The 18,395-nt window shown below is 40.9% G+C and overlaps 2 protein-coding genes across 5 annotated transcripts; both read right to left on the bottom strand.

Annotated features, from left to right (window-relative positions):
- Window positions 1-1,050: 1,050 nt before the first annotated feature.
- On the bottom strand, window positions 1,051-16,147 carry LOC133847197 (brefeldin A-inhibited guanine nucleotide-exchange protein 3). Of its 4 annotated transcripts, none has more exons than XM_062282072.1 (9): window positions 16,085-16,147; window positions 14,931-15,310; window positions 13,765-13,898; window positions 12,082-12,725; window positions 10,351-10,671; window positions 9,034-10,291; window positions 8,096-8,463; window positions 6,696-7,137; window positions 1,051-6,629 (listed from the first exon to the last, which is right to left on the bottom strand). In XM_062282072.1, the coding sequence occupies exons 2-9, from the start codon at window positions 15,013-15,015 to the stop codon at window positions 3,639-3,641; spliced, it is 6,243 nt and encodes a 2,080-aa protein (XP_062138056.1). In that variant the 5' UTR covers window positions 15,016-15,310; window positions 16,085-16,147; the 3' UTR covers window positions 1,051-3,638. The 4 variants fall into 4 exon arrangements, with proteins under 4 accessions (XP_062138056.1, XP_062138057.1, XP_062138058.1 ...); XM_062282073.1 differs by having other exon boundaries at window positions 14,931-15,307; window positions 16,085-16,140; XM_062282074.1 differs by lacking the exon at window positions 16,085-16,147 and adding an exon at window positions 15,911-15,997.
- LOC133847199 (malignant T-cell-amplified sequence 1 homolog) lies at window positions 16,043-18,161 on the bottom strand. Its single transcript, XM_062282076.1, has 4 exons — window positions 18,025-18,161; window positions 17,809-17,961; window positions 17,438-17,740; window positions 16,043-17,378 (listed from the first exon to the last, which is right to left on the bottom strand). Exons 1-4 carry the CDS (start codon window positions 18,033-18,035, stop codon window positions 17,297-17,299), a joined length of 549 nt encoding a protein of 182 aa, XP_062138060.1. The 5' UTR covers window positions 18,036-18,161; the 3' UTR covers window positions 16,043-17,296.
- Between the last annotated feature and the right edge of the window lie 234 nt (window positions 18,162-18,395).

Below are 18,395 nucleotides of genomic sequence, written 5' to 3' on the forward strand. Positions count from 1 at the left end.
CTCTCTATGCACAATTTATTTTTTGTTTATCACAATTATATGGGTCGCTTTTCTCTGGGTTGTTGCATTTCTCCACTGAATTCTCTTCACACTTTTGAGCAGAGCTTGATGATGATTGAAACTATCATACAGATATTTGATACGTATACGTAATATTCAAAAAAGTATACTAGTCAATTATAAGTCATCGTATAATATTATAAAACAGAACAATTTGTCAATCTGCTCTTTCTGAATATGATGGTGGTTATATATCATGATGACATACATACGTCGTATACTTAATAAAGATGATCAGCATTTAAAAAGTGTAGCATACTATTTGGGGCAATGCTGCCTGGAATTCCAAAAAGTTATCAAGTAGCCATTCATTTGCAGAGTTCCAAAGATATGTAGATAGAAAGAAGTAATAATCGAGTATGCTCGTCTTTAAGATACCCGATACCTATTATACCTAAAAACAAAACAATGCGATATTATCGTTAAAATAAACCAAATTAATATAAATACAAAAAGTTCAAAATATACTAAATCTACGGACATGACTATTGCATTTCCACTGTTTATGCTGATAAATGAAATATACGACATTAATATACCACAAATACAAAAATATATCATGACCATTTGTATATCCATTCAAAATATACTAAATCTACGGGCATGGCTATATTCTCTCCGCTGTTGATGCTGATCAATAATATATATATACGAAGATGGCTTCTTCAGACTATTACATTATAATACCGGATATAAAGACATTTGGAATGAATAGAGCACAACTTGCACAAATATAAACGAATTTTATTTGGAATAAGCAATGTTATATGTTATTGTGGTGTGTCTGTAGTTAAGCATTTGTCATTCGTCATTCGCCATTCGCCATTCGAACCCAATAGCCAGAAATGCATTTGCTGCTGTGTTTATTGAAACGAAACGAAATGTTTTGACTTGTGTTTTAGTAAAGTTGCGAAAGCGTTGTTTAATTTTGTATTTTCATCCATATTACGAATGCACTCTTAAAGAGTTAAAGTACATATATTAAGTAGCTTGCCTTTCTTCATTTGTGTTTTTTAATGTTGTTTTTTTTTTGTTTGCGTTTTTTCGAATAATTTCTCATACTTTTGAGTTCGCTTCGTTCATTCTCATTCGATCTCTTTGCTTCAGCATTGTCATTCTGATTCTTCACATTATTCTCTGCTATCAACAATTATTATGGATACTCTTCGCACTTATAAATAGAATAGTTACAAGATAATACAAGTTAAAGAGTTGGAGCGAAAGAGAAAGAGAGAATTAACACAAGAAGCGACAAAATATATATCATATAGTATATATGTTTGTATATATAGTATGTATAAGAATGTATAGATTTGTAGTAATGTAGTCTGCATATAGTATATAAAAATGGTTTTTGTTTTCTTTTGGACATTTACAACATGGAGTATATATATTTCCCGAAGGCAACTATATTACATATAAGTACATTTATACATATATATTTATATATATATATATATATATATATATGTTTCGTCTGTATAAGTATATAACTCTTTGCAGGCATATAACTAGGGCATATATCTTCATTATTATATGTATGTATATATAGTTTCATGTATGTGTACGTATGCGTGTATTCTAGAAATGTTGGGGAGGCGAAAACGAACTTTAAAGCTATGAAGTGTTTGTTTTGTTTTTGTTTTTGTTTTTCGGAACGGAGGCTAAGAAGCGACGAGATAGTGCAAAGTGTCTGAGATTTATTTTCATTTCATATCCGCTATCTGATACAGTTTTGTGACATTCAGAATTCAGAATTGATCAGCGGACAATCAATTTCAAAGTTGTATGGATAGCGAGTATGTGACAGTCGAGCACACTCGACAGTTTTTTTTTCTTCAAGTTTTCTTTTTTTTTTTTTTTGTTTTTTATTTTGTTGTATGTTGGTAAGGTTTGTAAGGTGTTTCTCTTAGGTACGCACACTGGTACAAGATGTATGCTAGTTTAAAGGCAGCGCGGGACTACTACTGTGTGTCAGTGTGTGTGTGTGTTGTACATATGTATGTGTGTGCGTGTGTGTGTGTGTGTTTGACTAATCTTTAATGGTGGTAATCGTGGATTAATGGGCGGCACTGATTTTGTGTTAGTTAACATTCGCTATATGTTTACGTTTATATATCCATTTATATATATGTATGTATAATAGATTGTAATACTATGCAAATTATTCACTATAATACAGTTTACACTTAATTTTCATGTATATAACATTGAGCTGAAATATAATTTATGCAATTTAGGAACTGCTCGAATTTCGAATACAGTTTTTCTCTTTCCTTCATATAAGTTATACATATAGTATATTAGTAACGCGTGAAATGATATCTGGCTATACAGGAGTTTGAAGCGTTTGTTGTACTTACGTCTAAGATATATAAGTTATATATGTATATGGTATCTATATAGTGTATATATATATATATAGGCTGACATACATTCAATTCGACGGCCATCAAAAATATTGATTAGTTTTCTTTTTTCGTTTTGCTTCATTTTTGTTTTTTCTGTTTTGTTTTTAGGTTAGCTACATAGGCACAACACATAATAGCGATCGATGATATAGTACACATGTTCCACTATTATAAAATATTTGCGATTTGCGACATTTTTTGATTTTACATTACGTATTAGCAAAGTGCTAAGCAAAAAACAAATAGAAAGAGACAGACAGAGAGAGAGAGAGAAAGAGTTTGAGAGTGAGAAAGGTGTGAGTGAGAGAGAGAGTGAAAAAAAGTAACTTTACAGCTGTTTGGAAGTGCACATTAAAAATACAGAGAGAGAGAGAGAGAGAGAGAGACGACTATATGGGCTAACATGGATAGTGCTTGGTTGTGTTGGATAGTGTTGTCGTTTTTTTTTCCTAGGGGAATTTTGAAGTAAAGTGCCAGGGTTGCTAAGTAGTTACAATGTACAGGACTACGTTGTTTACGCTGCTGCTGCTGCATCATCTACATCAACATCAATATCATTGTGATCCGATATTTGTTCGAGATCACGATGATCTACTACTATGTATATATAGTTTCTCCTCAGCTTCGGTGAGCAGCTTTCGAGTTGTACTTTCGTTCAGTTGTTTTTGTTTTGTTTTTTTTTTTACTTTTACTTTTTATGCCGACATGTTGAGCTTTTACTTTGAAATGGTTTTGCCTGCTGTGCTGTGTCAGACGGGCGGGGCGGCGGCGGCGGCGGTTGGTTGGTTGTTTGGTTAGTTGATTCGGTTGGTCGAAATATATGTTTGTGTACGTGTGTGTGTTTGTAGGTGTGTGAGAGAGACAGAGAGACAGACAGACAGACAGAGAGAGAGAGAGAGAGAGTGTGAGAGAGAGCGTGCGATATAAACGTAGTCTTGATCTGAACAGATCAGAGAAGCAACACTTTCAATTTAGTTCAGGACAACAAGGGTATTATTTGACGAATCGGGAGTGTTTCGTGGTCATGAGTCATAAGTTACAGTTAAACCCAAACAAGAGAGAGAGAGAGAGGCAAACCAAAAAAGAGAGAGAGAGATAGAGACAGAGTTAGAGCGGGGAGGGCGTAGGGTGCGCCTACAGATCAAAATAAAACTCAACAAGCATTGCCTAAAACTGGTTCACCTTCAGCTCGTTGCCCTGCAGTTGAACGAGCCGAAAGGCCTCCCGTATGGTGGGCGTCATCAACAGCTTCAGATTCTCCTCGGCCTCGTTGGGCAGCGAACGCAACAGCTCCATCGAGGCGACCACCAGTTGGGCCAACGCGGCGCGTTTATAATTCGAATCCTTCAGAATACTCGTGGCCCGCTGTTGCTCAATTTCCGGTGAAATTGATTCCTGTTCGGTTTTCGCCGACTGGCGATTCGTGTCGAAGGGATTGCTCCGGCACTTGGGCTGAAATTCGCTAATCAACGTCGTCATCGTCACGTTCTCCTCTTCGAGCTGCACACACTTGCTGGGCGATGTGGTTGAACCATTGCAGCCATCCGCATTGCCATCGATGCCGCCATGATTATTCGAGTTGCTGCTGCCGCCGCTGCTGCTGCTGCTTGCCGCATCGCCGTTGCCATTGAGAGCAATACACATGGATTTGGTGGTTAGGTGCATGGGCAGCTTCTGTTGTGCCCTCAGCTTGCCGTTCTCAATGTCATGCAACGCCGAATTGCTGAGATAGAGTTCACAGACCAGATTCCAAGCATCCTGCAGGCAGAACAAATACCGCACAAAGTTCTCCTTCTTCTTCACGGTGGTCGTATTCAGTCGCGAGCACGATTCCAGTATGAAATTGAGATCCTCGGCGCCCAGATTGTAGACGACAATATCGTTGAGATGCGAGTCCACCAAGGCAATGTAGTAAATCATCCACGACGATGTCATTTGCTTGTACAAATTGGCGGCGTACTCAATATTCGAGACCTTCTGCATGAGGAACTTGAGGCCGGGACGCGAATCAAACTCCAGAGCCGACATCAGATACTGTTTGACGCAACGCAGCAGAATCTCCTTGGAGCGAAAGTCCAGATCGTAATCGTGACTGGGCGTTGCAGCCGAAGAGGCATAATTATCAAAGATGCACGTGGACACCGCTTGGGGCACGCATTTGAGACGCGACAGCAGCAACTTCGCAACCAGTTGCAGCAACATTTGATTGGCGAGGAGACCGACAACCAGATTCTTGAAGGGAATGCGTATGACAAAGTTATCCAGATTCGAATTGAAGCCATTGTTCAGCGGATAGAGCAGAAACGAATAGCTGCGATCATCCGAGAGCTGTGCCGAAGCACTCGATGCACAACTGCCGCTCTTCCCTTGACCCACTCCCGGCGTTGTGGGCGTGGACGCTTGTCCGTTGGCACCGCCGGGCGTCTGTTGGGGTTCACGTTGATTGTCGGAGAGGAAGACCTGCTGAGCGAGGGCATAGATGCGGGCCAGCTCCTCGAGTGTGCTGTCGCGACGTGCCGCAACCTTAACGTTGGCACAATCGCCATAGAAGCTGTTCGATTTCTCGTGGAAGGCGAACGAGAGTTGACGCAGCGGTGCAATGGTCACGGTGCAGGCACGATGTATCGCCGAGCAGGCGATCATCCATTGCGATTCGTTGAACAGCATGCCCGTGGAGAGTATGACGTGCTTCAGACAGGACACCGAGATGCGAGCAATTGCCTCTTGGGATTGGGCCGCGCACTCGATGAGCACGAGCAACAGTTGCTTCAGCGCCAATGTTGCCGAGCTGGAGATCTTTGTGGGCGATTCAATGAGATTGTGATTGACATTCACATTCGTTGCATTCGAATTTGAATTTGAATTCGAGTTGCAGTTGGAATTGGAATTGGAATTGTTGTGCTCATCACTCGCCGAACTCGAGCTGCTGTCGTATTGCATGTTGCTGTGTTGTTGATGCTGTTGTTGCTGTTGTTGTTGCTGCAACTGTTCGGCTGCTGGCACTTGTTCGGTGACAAACTTCAGCTTCGAGTAGATCAGATTATCGGCGGGATGCACAATCTGTGCCAGACGCGTCTTTGTGCTGGCGCCCAGACGTCGCTGTTCGGGCACGGACTTCTCAATGAACTCCACAACGAGATCGGTGGTCATGCAACAGCAGTGCTTAAAGTTCTTCTCAATCAGTTGCCAGCTGGCTGCCGTCTTGTTGATGTAACGCAACCAGTCCTGTATCATCGGTATCAACAGGTGATTGATGCAATAGAAGCCAAAATCAATGCCTGGCGTCGACAGCAGATTCTTGAAGAGCTTGAAGATCGTCTGCAAGATGGGCGCTTGATGTGAATAGGGACAAACGATCAGCGAGTTCGTGAGTCCATCGAGCAGCAGGAACCACACTTTCAACACACCCGATGGCTTGTCCATTTCATCGATCTTCACAATCGTATCCTTGTCGATGTGCAGCGATCGATACGAGATCATATACTGCTCGTTCTTTGTCTGCAGATAATCGTTGCCAAAATATGTGAAATTCTCCATGGAGCTGGGTATGTTGGCGTCTATGATATGCGTGTATGAGATGCCCTTGATCTTGTAGGTCGAGTGGAAATTCGGACACTTGGGCATGCTGTACATGAAACCCAAAATGCTGGAGCAGCGTTCCAAAAAGCGCAGCGTTTCATGCAGGAAATCCGTTGGCCTAAACGTGTTGTTATCGTTGTCATCGCCGCAGGCATTGTTATTGGGTCCACCGCCGCCCGAGATCTCCAGATACGAGAGCAGACAGAGTATGCAATCGAGTCCAGCGTTGGCAAACACTAACGTATTATCGGAATCGAGGAACACCCGAAAGATATCGATGATGTTGCTCATGTTTAGCATGCGACTTCGGGCGTTGCGCAATGTGCCAAACAATGGCCGCCAGCCGGAACGGATTTCGGTGCGATGCGCCTCGACGATCTCGTAGAGACAAGCCACAATCTGATCCTGTACGTCCACATCGCATGTGTCCATGCTCAGCAGATTCTCGAAGGGCTTCAGCAACGCCTCGTTGAAGTGGAAGTACGGCAGCTCCGATTGTTCCACCAGCAATGCGGTGATTATATCGTGTATATACTCGATGGCCCGTTTCGAGATCATGCGATCCCGATGACAGGCAGCCTGTAAAGAGATTAGAAGTCATCATATGATCATATGAAAAGAACACTCTTTTTTTCTGGCACTTACATCCATCAGATGCGGCCCGGTGATGGCCCAAACTTTGAGCACATGCAGCAAGGGTCGCGAACTGCGAAACACTTTAAGCGTCACATCGCCAATGCGATGCAACAGCAGCGACATTGGCAACGAGTCCAGCTTCTTCCACCCCTTGCTGGGCCACCAGATCCGTGTGCCACCGCCCTTGCGTGCCACCTGACTCTTGTACAACTGATCGCGAGAGGCGCGGCACAAGTGCTTCAGGAATTGACACAGCGATGGCAGACTGAGACGCTCGGCCGCATCGCTGAACAGATTCTCGGCCTGGTGGGAGAGAGCGCAGAGCACCTTCGAGGTATCGCTCTGGCTGAGCAGCACCGTCTCGTTGGTGCCCGAGTAGACCTTCAATATGGATGTGATATTCGTGTTGGGACTCTGCAATGGCGCCTGCAGGAAGCTGTAGACGTCCACGCTGCAAAGAAGGCAAAAGGTTACTTTGTAGTAAGAGTTCGAGTTACTTAAGAAATCGATATATGTACATAACTAAAATAAAAAGTAAAGAGATGTCCGATGCCCATTTTTAATATTATTGAATACTGAAATATACCAAATCTATATTTCATATATCTACATGCAGAAAGTACAAATAAGAAAGACGGGTGTGCTCGACTGTGAGATACCCGCTACTCATTGTCAAATATAAATAAATAAATATACTGAAAACATATTTTAAGCTACCACAAGATATATTTCGAATATTAATATACTACTTCATGAAAATTATACCATAGAGAACAAACAAGTAATAAAGCTATAGTCGGGTGTTCTCGTGTTGCGCCGTATTATCGTTAAAATATCCCAAAAATTACTGAAATATACCTCCTCATTAAGAATATGCCATTCAGAACAAACTAGCTATATTATTGAAATAAACACCAAAAATACTGAAATATACTACCCCATTAAACATATAACATATTATATTACATATACCATGCACCGTATTATTCTTACACTATATACTAAAAATACTAAAATATAGTACTTTATTTAAAATATACAGTATACTATAATACGAATTTGTCAACCAAAGCAATTAAAACCCAACAGCAGCAGCTGGCTTATGTCGTCTAAAATAGGCTGATAAATTACCAAAAAACAAAAAGTTGCAATTTTGTCTTTTATAGTCTCTAGGTTAAATTTTAATATTTTTCCATTCTACAATTATGAGTGTGTTCTTAAATTGGTAATATTCGTGTTCTCAAAACAAACTTATTTCAAGAAGGATCTACAATTATCATCGCTTTAAAAGTTCACATTCTGCGTTCAACCTTGATTTGTAACTAATGCGACAACAACTAATGAACTTTAACATAATTAGCGTTAGGTTATAAATAATAATTATAATCCAAGTTTAGATCGCCACTCACCACGTTTCATCATCGTCGATGGGTATGGAGGAAAGATTCAACTTGTCTTGGGCATTGCCATTGTTCAACTTCTCGCCCGTCTCCAAATCCCGTCGACTGCTGCCGGGCGAGGCGGCGATCGATGGATTCTGCATGCTGAAGATCTCATGCTCCAGCTGGCTGACATGACGACAGACGGCGAAGATGCTCTGCCAGCAATCGGCGCTGTAGCTGCCGAGATTGAGGCCACCGGTGAGCACAACATCCATGGACATCGCTTGGCTGGCCGAGATGCGAGGTCCGCTCGTCTGGCAGACGTTCGAGGCCAACAGATTGAGTATTTTGCCAGCCAAGTGTTGCAGATTCAAGCTATTGCTCAACGTGGCCGCCTGCAAGAGCAACATCAAATATATTATTAAACATGTAAGAAAGCTACAGTGGAGTGCGCTCGACTGTGATATACCCGCTATCTATGTGGTATTATTCTTTAAATATATTACCCTTAAAATACTCCAACAATTCTATATTTGATATATTGATATGGTACTACATTCAAAATATACCATAGAGTTCAAAATATAGCAGTCTTTTAGCCAAAGCAACTTCGATCGGATTGTTGTAGGCGTAATTTACCATACAAAAGTATTTCTTAAATAATTTATAATCCTATTTTTCACTAATCATAAAAATTATAGATATTATTGTATGTAATCGCAACTCTAGCTTCAAAATTACGCTTGTTATTATATCTTTTATATTTTCTGAGATCTAGGTGTTTATACGGACGGACGGACAGACAGACGGACATGGCTATATCATGGCTGATCAGGAATACATATACTTTATAGGATCGGAGATGCCTTTTTCTGTCTGTTACATACATTTCCTGCAGGCACAAAGTTTTAATACCCTTCTACCCATTGGGTAACGGGTAAAAGATACTCAAATAGGCCACTCACCGAATGCAGGCCATCCAGGCACATGGCATACAAGGCTTCGCCATTGGACTTGTTGGCCTTGGCCTTGACACGCAGCGTGCGCTTGGAGAGCGCCACCAGCTTGTTGGAGGCGGTGCTCTGAAGATCACCCAGACCCGAGCTAAGCACAATCACCATGGAATCCCAGCAGCAGGTCAATAGACGACGACACAGCTTCTTCGCAGCCTCGCGTCGCTTGTCGTGCTGCTCATCATCGCTGTGCTTCACCGTTGCCGTCTGCAGACGCTGCCACTCGGAGAGCATTTGAGTGCTGGCCAAGCCGCCGGCATCGCAGAGCATATCGACCAAGGCACAGCGGGGTCCATTGCCGTCGAGCTGTTGTCGCGACATCGCCTCCAAAATGTTGCACACAATCACCGACTGATACAGCTCACAGAGCCAGGGTGACGATAGATAGACTAATACTCCGGTATTCTGCACCGAGGTGACAAACTGTTGCTCCGACATCGGCACCAGAATGTCCTTGGACGCCTGTTGATCGTAGTAACCGGCGCGCATCAGCTGCAGGCTGAGCAACAGCGATGAGTAGATGGCCAGATAAATGCCATCGGCATTGATCGCGGTCAGATTGTAATCAAAGTCGGAGAAGTTCATGCTGTTCTCCTGACACACGGCCGAAGCAAACTCCTGCATCGCCTCGTCGAGCTCAATGCAACTCCGCAAACGCAACAGCTTCGGCACCAGATCCTGTCGCAGTGCCTTGGCAAAGTCCCGGGCATGCTGACGATCGTTGTCGCTGTCCGTGCGTATGGGCATCACAGGTGCCTCGAGATGCGAGTACGGCCAGCGATTCTCCACACGCGACGTCTCGTCCGACGAGCTGCTGGGCTCATCGTCTTCGGGTCCCTCCGTATCGCCGGAGCCATTGGACGCCGCATCAGTTTCGTGCGGCGGTTCGCATTCACTTTCCGATCCCGACGACGTCTCGAACACGTTCTGACGGAACTCAACAATCGCATCGCGATACGGTGCCGGCAAACGTGCCATGCTCTGATAGGTCAATGGACCCGAATAGTCGGCATCCTTGAGCAGATCGTGCCGTGCATTTACCACCTGCACAATCTGATCGCTGATCATGGACTCGGTCAGTTCGCCGCTGCACAGCACCTGCAAGCTATCCAACAGCGCCACCATGCACTCCACGCTCGCCTGGAGACTGGCCTCGGTGGCACTGCCCGCACTCGCCCCATAGGCACACTCCTCCATGGCATCGACCAACCTAAAAAGAGAGTAAATGAATGACTTATTCTACAAGCGAAAGTACTAGCATTGCCTTACAGTCGAAACAGAGCCATCTCATCGCTGCAGCCCTGCGCCGTGTTCTTGTCCACATACAGTATGACAGCCAGATCAATGAGACGTTCCGGACTCTTGAAGATCTCCCGCACACAGCGCAGTGGCTCAGTGCGGTTCAGCGGCGCTGGCAACAACACCATGCGATGGAACAACGCCTCCAGCATCGGTCGCAGCGAGCCATGGGCGCCGGCAATGCGCAGCAGCTGGATGGCGGTCAAGTAGACACAACGCGCTTGCGGGCCATCCAAGCCGGGACCGGTGAAGAAGCCGCGTGCCTCATTCTCAATCATGTGCAGTGCATCCCTGAGGGAGGAGAGAACAACAAACTTCAATTAGCAAGGGTACATGGAATCTTTGAAATTTGTAATATTCAATAGTTTAATATTCAATTCCTAAATAACTGCTATATTTATGAAAGGATCTCTTCGAAATTTGCAGAATCAAACCATCAAAAATCTTAGAGACACTTGAATAGGAATATAGCCCATATAAATGATGCTGTCTTCAAAATAAAGTGTGAATATAAAAATTATATTCTAAAATAAACCATAACAGTGCTGGTGAAGAAGCCGCGTGGCTCTCAATCATCTAATAATATTCAATAGCTTAATATTCAATACCTAAATAACTGGTACATTTATGAAACAATCTCTTCGAAATTTGCAAAATCAAACCAAATTACCAAAACTATTAGTGGTTTACTTGAATAGAAATATACCTCATATAAATAATGCGCTCTTCAAAATAATTAAGATACATATATGTATACTATATATAAATTATATCACAATTCTGAAATAAAACATAACAGTTTGGAAGTTATCTTAAAAATGAATTTAACTAGCCACGTCTTTTCCCAATGGAGACGAACTTTAAAAAGCTAACCTTCTCGGTAGTGCACTAATTTTCCAAAAGGTTCAGTTAAAGTTATCTATAATGTGCACTTAGGTTGCGATAAACTAATCTATACTTTAGCATGCTATCATAATTTTAAAATAATCCCATGTTGTGGTTATTACTGTTGCTTGCTTGGAATATTCAACATTCATAAAACAATATTAACTATTCTGAAACTCTTTTATATTCAAGAAAAGCCAACAAGGTAACGTTAAAGATTTTATCCTTCATTAGTCCAAAATAACATAAATTATTGTAATCATTAAGAAAAGTAAGAAAAATACAGTACAAAAATATACCTCATCAATATTCCGAAATAATACTAAAACAGATAAAATTGTATATTAATATACCATATCAATATATGTACTACAAAAATATCAAAACCCCTAAAAGGCTATAATATATTTTAGTATATTAATATACCAATATACCAATAATATTTTAATGTACCAATAATATATTATAGTATATTTCTATGCCATAGCTTTTAAGTTGTCTTGGCATTTTTGTGGTATATTGATTTGGTATATTTTAACAATAATACCGCACTGTTTTGCTGCTTTTACAATACTACATTCTGTAGGCACCAGGTTATAATAACACACCTTTATGGGTAGTAGGCATAATAACCATTTTTTGTACAGTTTTGTATGCATACTAAATAAGGATTATATGTATGTGTTTAAAAACTTGTGATGCATCTTATCCTATAAGCCCTTATCAACTCGGCAATTAATGATGATTGGACAATTGATTTTAACTAACCGATTAAATCTAGTTTATTTGTTTAAAACGATGAATAAGTTAACTTACTTGTAGGTGAACTTCTTGTCCAGATTAATGCGACCCGGCGAGCCCAATGCAGCCGCTAGAGTGGGGCAAAACTTTTGCCAGAGAAAAGAGGTGAAGTGGGGATTCGCGTGGACATTGCGAGGCAGAGCGGAGCTGAGTGTCAGGATGCATTCGGTTAGATACAATGAGCTGGGATTCTCGCATTTCTTATTCGGCGACGCATTGTTCACGTTTGGCTCGACAAGGCGACTGCAGAGCCACTGCATCACCGGTATCACCTCATTGTAGACGGCTGACGCCTGAGTCTGTGTCATGAGGCCAGCTGGCGCTGTTTTCTTCACCTCCTCGGCCTCCTCGATGAGGAAGGCGCAAAATGTGCGCAGACATTGCGAGGCTGCCGCCAAGGAGGCGGCCTTCGTGGCCCTGGAGCCCATCTCCCAGCATTCGCCGCACCGTGAGAGTATCTCGATGAGGAGGCGGCCATTGAGGGTGCAGGCCGGTGAGCAGGCCATGGCCAGGAAGAGGCGCAGCACATTCACCACGGTGTCCTCGCTGCTCGTCGATGGCAGGATGCCATTTGTGGCACGCAGCAGCTGCGATGGCAGCCACACCGAATCGTCCTCCGGCTCCAGGCCAATGTAGAAGCGTTCGTCCTTGATAACGCGCTGTCAAGAATGAAACCGAATCCCAAATTAGAATTTATAAATCACAAATGAAAATACTATTCATAGACGACCCCTCAAGCACTTTGTGCATATGCTAAACCAATCCCAAAAGCATTCTGATTATCTATTCATAATTTCCTGACAGCTCATCATTCTCGCTCGTCATTCAAGTTAATAACTTTGGCTTGTTACAACTTTTTGCCATAATAAATACAATGTCCGAAGTTGACTTACAAAGAAAGCTTATCCAGCAACTTATTTGCCCTGATTTAAGGATTAAATTATTATCTTATTATTAAGGATTAATTTATCCGACTTTGTTGCTAGTCAAATTTGAAATTGTATCCCATTAAAAACTTGAATCTTATTCACTAATCACATGATATTTGCAACTATTCCAATCAAATTGCAAAACATTTCCAAAAGTATAGAGATAATACTCGAATTTTATTAATCTTTACATATTTGATAGTTACTTAGTTGAAAAAAGAGTTTTGTGCTAAGACTCAAACTATATGACAATAATAATTCTTTTTAAATGTAACTCAAAATCATTTCAATTACTCTTAACTTTAACTTCACTTTTCATTATCTGCCTAACTATTAGAATATATATAAAATTCCAATCTTATCCAACAATATCGTTCAAAGATTCATCTATTTTACTTTTACCGCAATTAATTGACATCTATAGAATTTAGTTTAGTTAAAAAAAACGATTATATGTGAAATTGCTTTGAAAATTGCTGAATCAAATCACTTGGCGCAGGATTCAGTGTTTAGCCTTGACCTCAAATCTAAATGCCTTCCTTTCGTGATGAATTCTTGATAGGCATATTTCAATTGAGCGGGGTGGCTGAGCGGTGGGTTTGTGTTACTATAAAGGCAATTAGCTAACCCATTTCACAATTATTGTCTGCTAGTCGGGGAGCATTTTGGTGCGGAAACTGCTGCTGCACAATTTGCCTGAGAATCCGTTCGATAATTGACTCGTCCATCCGTCCAACTATCCAACTATCCGTCCGTTTTGAGTACTTACATGCAGACCATTGAGCCCCATTGTAATGAACTTTGGCCGCTTCGTGTCCAAGGCCATTTGCAGTGCCGTAAAGCAAACGGAGCGCAGCTCATGCGACGGATCCCTGTGTATGCCATGCTGTCGATAAAGTTTATCTGCAAATCGCACATAACATATATAGCGAACATAACATACATATATATAAGACGAGCCCAAAGCAACAACAGTTCAAATGTTGCAGATAAGCACGAGGCCAAACAATTATGTCTGATAATGGCAAATGAAATATAATGATGGGAAATGGGAACTAGTAACAAATCGTTGCCTACTTTCCAGCTATGGTCAAAGGCAACGAGCAGAAAAGAACAGAACATGCAAAAAAGCGAAGGATGCTTGACTTATAGATACCCATCACGGACTTCTTTGATCGTAGTGTAAAGAAATGAAATAAAATATAAAAAACTAATGCTTGATAAACCTTAGAGTTTTTAGTTTAGAAGAATATAAAAAATTGATGGTATACATTTTTAATTAGTTAGTTGTTTTTCTATTAAAATAAATTTTTTAATAAATATGCAATGATTTCAATAATATGATAAAATTAAATTAAATTTTGATTTGATTTGTATAAAAACAACTTTTGGTTTTGTTAATTTGTAACAAAATAAAATTCTTTATAATATTTGGAATTTCTTCCTCCTAAAAAACTGTGAATTTCAAAAATAATGTTTAAAATAAGATCTTGAAATATATCAATTAAAATGCATGTTTTTGCAAGCTAGAAATTCAAATACTGTGAGCACTTATTGATAAGCCCCGAATGAGAATACCCTTTTAGTCTGGTCAGGTTAGGGGTATAAAAAGAAACAAAGGAAATGCCAGCGGATGTGCAAAAGGGCGGACACGACAACAACAACAACCAGAGCGACAACAACAAAGTCAACGACGACGACAACGACAACGACAACAAAATAACAGCAAAACGATGGCAGGAAATTGCGTTCTTGCATGCTTTCAATGCGCGCGTTGTCGCTGACTGCTTTTGTGCCTTTTATTGTTGTTTCGTTGTGGTTCACATTGATGTTCTTGCTGCTGTTGTTGTTATTGCGGCGCAACTTTCAACTAAAAGTACACACACACACGCATACAAATGCAAAAAGTGAGACATGCACACATTTGATATTTACCATAAGCAATTTGCGCCGTTTGTCGCAACGCGTTGTGCTTGGTGCCCGTTGACTCCTTGATAATTAGCAGAAAAAGGTCTTCCATATTGAAAAGGCGCCCACACACGCACACACACACATGTACGTACGTCTGTGCGTGCACGACACTCACTCTCTCTCTCTCTCTCGCTCTTGCTCTCTAGCTTTAGCTTGGCGCTGTTGCTTTTGGATGTGTTGACTCCTTCCTGTTCCTTGTATTTAATACTGGCTTATTTATTGTACTACTGCGTGCGTGCGTTTGCTGCTGCTCAGTTGTAAATGCGTATGGTAGGCGCGAATTTGTTGTTGTTGTTGTTGCCCTTGCATGTCATCAACATCAACTCGATTAGCGCCAACGCCTGCTGGAGTAAAATCGATATATGTATTTATTGGAGACGATATATGCATTTATCGCCATATTGCTGCCATATTGTTAACATTTGCCCATCCATAGGCCTAGCTTAAGTAACGGCTCGCGTGCTAACAACACACACACACACACACACACACACGCACATGTATTTACATATGCATATGTGTATTGCTGTTGCTCTTGGCGACCACTTGCACTTGTCTTTGTCCCGCTCTGATCATGACTCACACGCCCACTTGAGCGACAACAAAACAAAATACGAAAAAAAAAAGAAGCACACATACACAAATACAGCTCTTGCATTTTGCACCTTCAAAAAGTTCAAACAGTGTGTATCCGTTTTCCTTGAAAAACTTTTCGTACTTTAAATGGCGCATCCACTTCCCACCCACACAACGACAACGCCACTCACACACACAGACACAAACACACACACGTTGTATATACACATGCACTAGGATGCATCGCAAAGACTACAAATTTGAATGTCCATTTTTTTCTTTCATCTCCATATGCCACAATACAACACAATAATTCCACAACTGCTGCTTGCTGCGACAGCTTGAAACGTTCATCTTTGGCGTTTTACCATTTTCGTTTTGTTGCGCTTATTGTTCAACTCTTGTGTCTACTACCACTTGTGGTTTTAAGTTGTTCCTGTTTTCCTTTTTTGTTTCTTCTTTCTTAATTTTTCTTCGTTTTTGTGTGTTGTGTGTGTGTGTTTTTTTTTTTTTTTTGCCGTATGCCTTTATTTTGTCCTTACGAATAACGGTTGCAATTTTCTCGTTGGATGCGCGCGCTGTGTGCGACAAATGCTGGCAGCAACTGAAACTGAAAACACACTTTTCTTCAACGCAGTCTGCTGACGTACAATATATGTATGTGCATGCATACATACACACACACATGGGTCTAACGCACATGCAAATGAACCGTAATTTGCTCCACATCGCGCATGCGTCAAAACTCAATTTGCGCGCGCTCGCAAGCAAAAAAAAAGGTTGAAATCCAAAATGGCGTCCCCTCGAATACCATACGTCACAAATATTATGTTTTATTTTGTCACGCAAAGTATGCAAAGCATTAATGAAAATGACATTAATTACCTTTTTATAATTTAACTTATTTTTTGAACGTCATTTTGAATTGCATGACTATTAAGACAAGATCATAATGGTAATTACAATTGTGACGTCACGCAACAGCCACAGGTCGTGGAATCTGTTCAAAACATCTGTTGGAAAATCAATGGTAAGCCTAAAAACATTAAATTCGACAAGTGAAGAATTTTTAAATATTTAAATTAAAAAAAAAATTTATGCACTTCTACTGTGTAAAAAATACAATACTTCGGCCGACCAATAAACAAACTAAGAAGCTCGACTTTTCCAATTGGACACTCGTCATTTCCCACAGGTGGTTGGTGCAACAATGCAATTGAATGTGCGCATGTTGCGACCAGTGCTGCCAACTGTTTCACTCTCTGCTCAACTGGTCAAATTTATTTTTAAACCAATTGCATTTTTGAGACTCGTTTAAATGCCATTTGCAAAGCTAAAAAATTTAATTTCACTATTACTATTATAAATTATCTGATACCATTTTAAGCAAAAATCAAAAATCGAAAAAACAAGGAAAGCAAATAAAATAAAAAGCACCTTGAATATCTTCAAAATGGCCAGATTTGACGTGAAAATCACCAAAATGGCAACACTAGTGGGTTTGCTCTCAAATGCCATTATTTAAATGTATTTCGAATTAATTTAAAATAGCTTAAGTTGCGCATTAAATTTAAAGAAAAAAAAAAACATTTCAACACAAATTATAGAATTGCATATCAAAACCATTCTTTGCTCTCATGACAATGACGAAGACGTTTTTGTTTTCTTTCTTCTTCTTCTGTTGTATGTAGGACGAATGTGCATGGTGAGTGCTGCTTCGACATAGGCTTCGAATTTGACTTCGACTCCCTCGTCTACTTGACTGGCTTCGATTTCCACAAGCCATCGTTGAGAAAATGATACGTTTCAATGCCAATGCCTTTGTTCACCTTCAAACTGAGTAGAAGCAAAAAATTATAGAACTGCTGCTACCAAGATAAAAACCATGCACTTACATATCATCTGTGGATAATGTGAGTAGACCAATCGCTAGCGCATGCTCCTTGCCCTCGGCCATAATGGCAACCACGGTGCCCTTATCCGCCGTTGTCATGCAGGCGCCCGGCGATGTTAAGCCCGGGCACATGACATTGGCGCCACTGAGGACGAAGCGTATGGCACCCTTGTCCACCTGCTGCATAGTCACAAAATAGGGGAATTTGTGCAGCAGACGCAACGTGGGCATCCATGGACCGTCACGATGCCTGAAGAAGACCTGTTCGCCGGTTCCATTTAGCAGCAATTCAATGTGATCGTGACTAAAGGAAGTAATCCAGAATTCCAATTAATTGATCCAATCGGAATGGTGGTTCTCATATGTACTTACCATTTTGCAATGCGATATGAATCCTTCTTGGGTAGTATCAAATCAATGTGAGTTTCCAGCTTTGGATATGCCTCCAATAATTTCGCACGTATGCCTTTCTGTACTGACGATTTTAGCTGTTGTATCGACGAGATACTGTCTTTTTCCTCGAATCTGTGAATTGGCAAATGGGTTAGCTGACAGTTAACGGCGTTTACTGGCCTGCTGTGTACATACTTTTTGAACATTTTTGAGATATCTAAAATTTATTTAATGGCCGCAAGTTTAGTTAGTAAAGTTAAGGTGGCCAAGATAGAGGTGAGAAACATCGTTGGCACCTATCGATGCATGAATCGAGGCATCGATTATTTATGGTAGAAGTATCGATGCTTTTTATGCTACCCAAAAAAAGAAATGAGCGCATTTATTATAATTAACAATCAAGTTAATATAAAAAATTATGCTTTAATAATTATTTAGCGGTACTGGATGTACTCAAAATATTTGCATACTGCATGCGATTACGAGAATAGCAACGTTGTAGTCTGCTAGCAGCGTGACCAAGTGTCAAATTCTAGTATATTAATACTGCTTAGGAAAATATTTAT

Source organism: Drosophila sulfurigaster, chromosome X (assembly GCF_023558435.1).
Source record: "Drosophila sulfurigaster albostrigata strain 15112-1811.04 chromosome X, ASM2355843v2, whole genome shotgun sequence".
NCBI classification, from domain to species: domain Eukaryota; kingdom Metazoa; phylum Arthropoda; class Insecta; order Diptera; family Drosophilidae; genus Drosophila; species Drosophila sulfurigaster.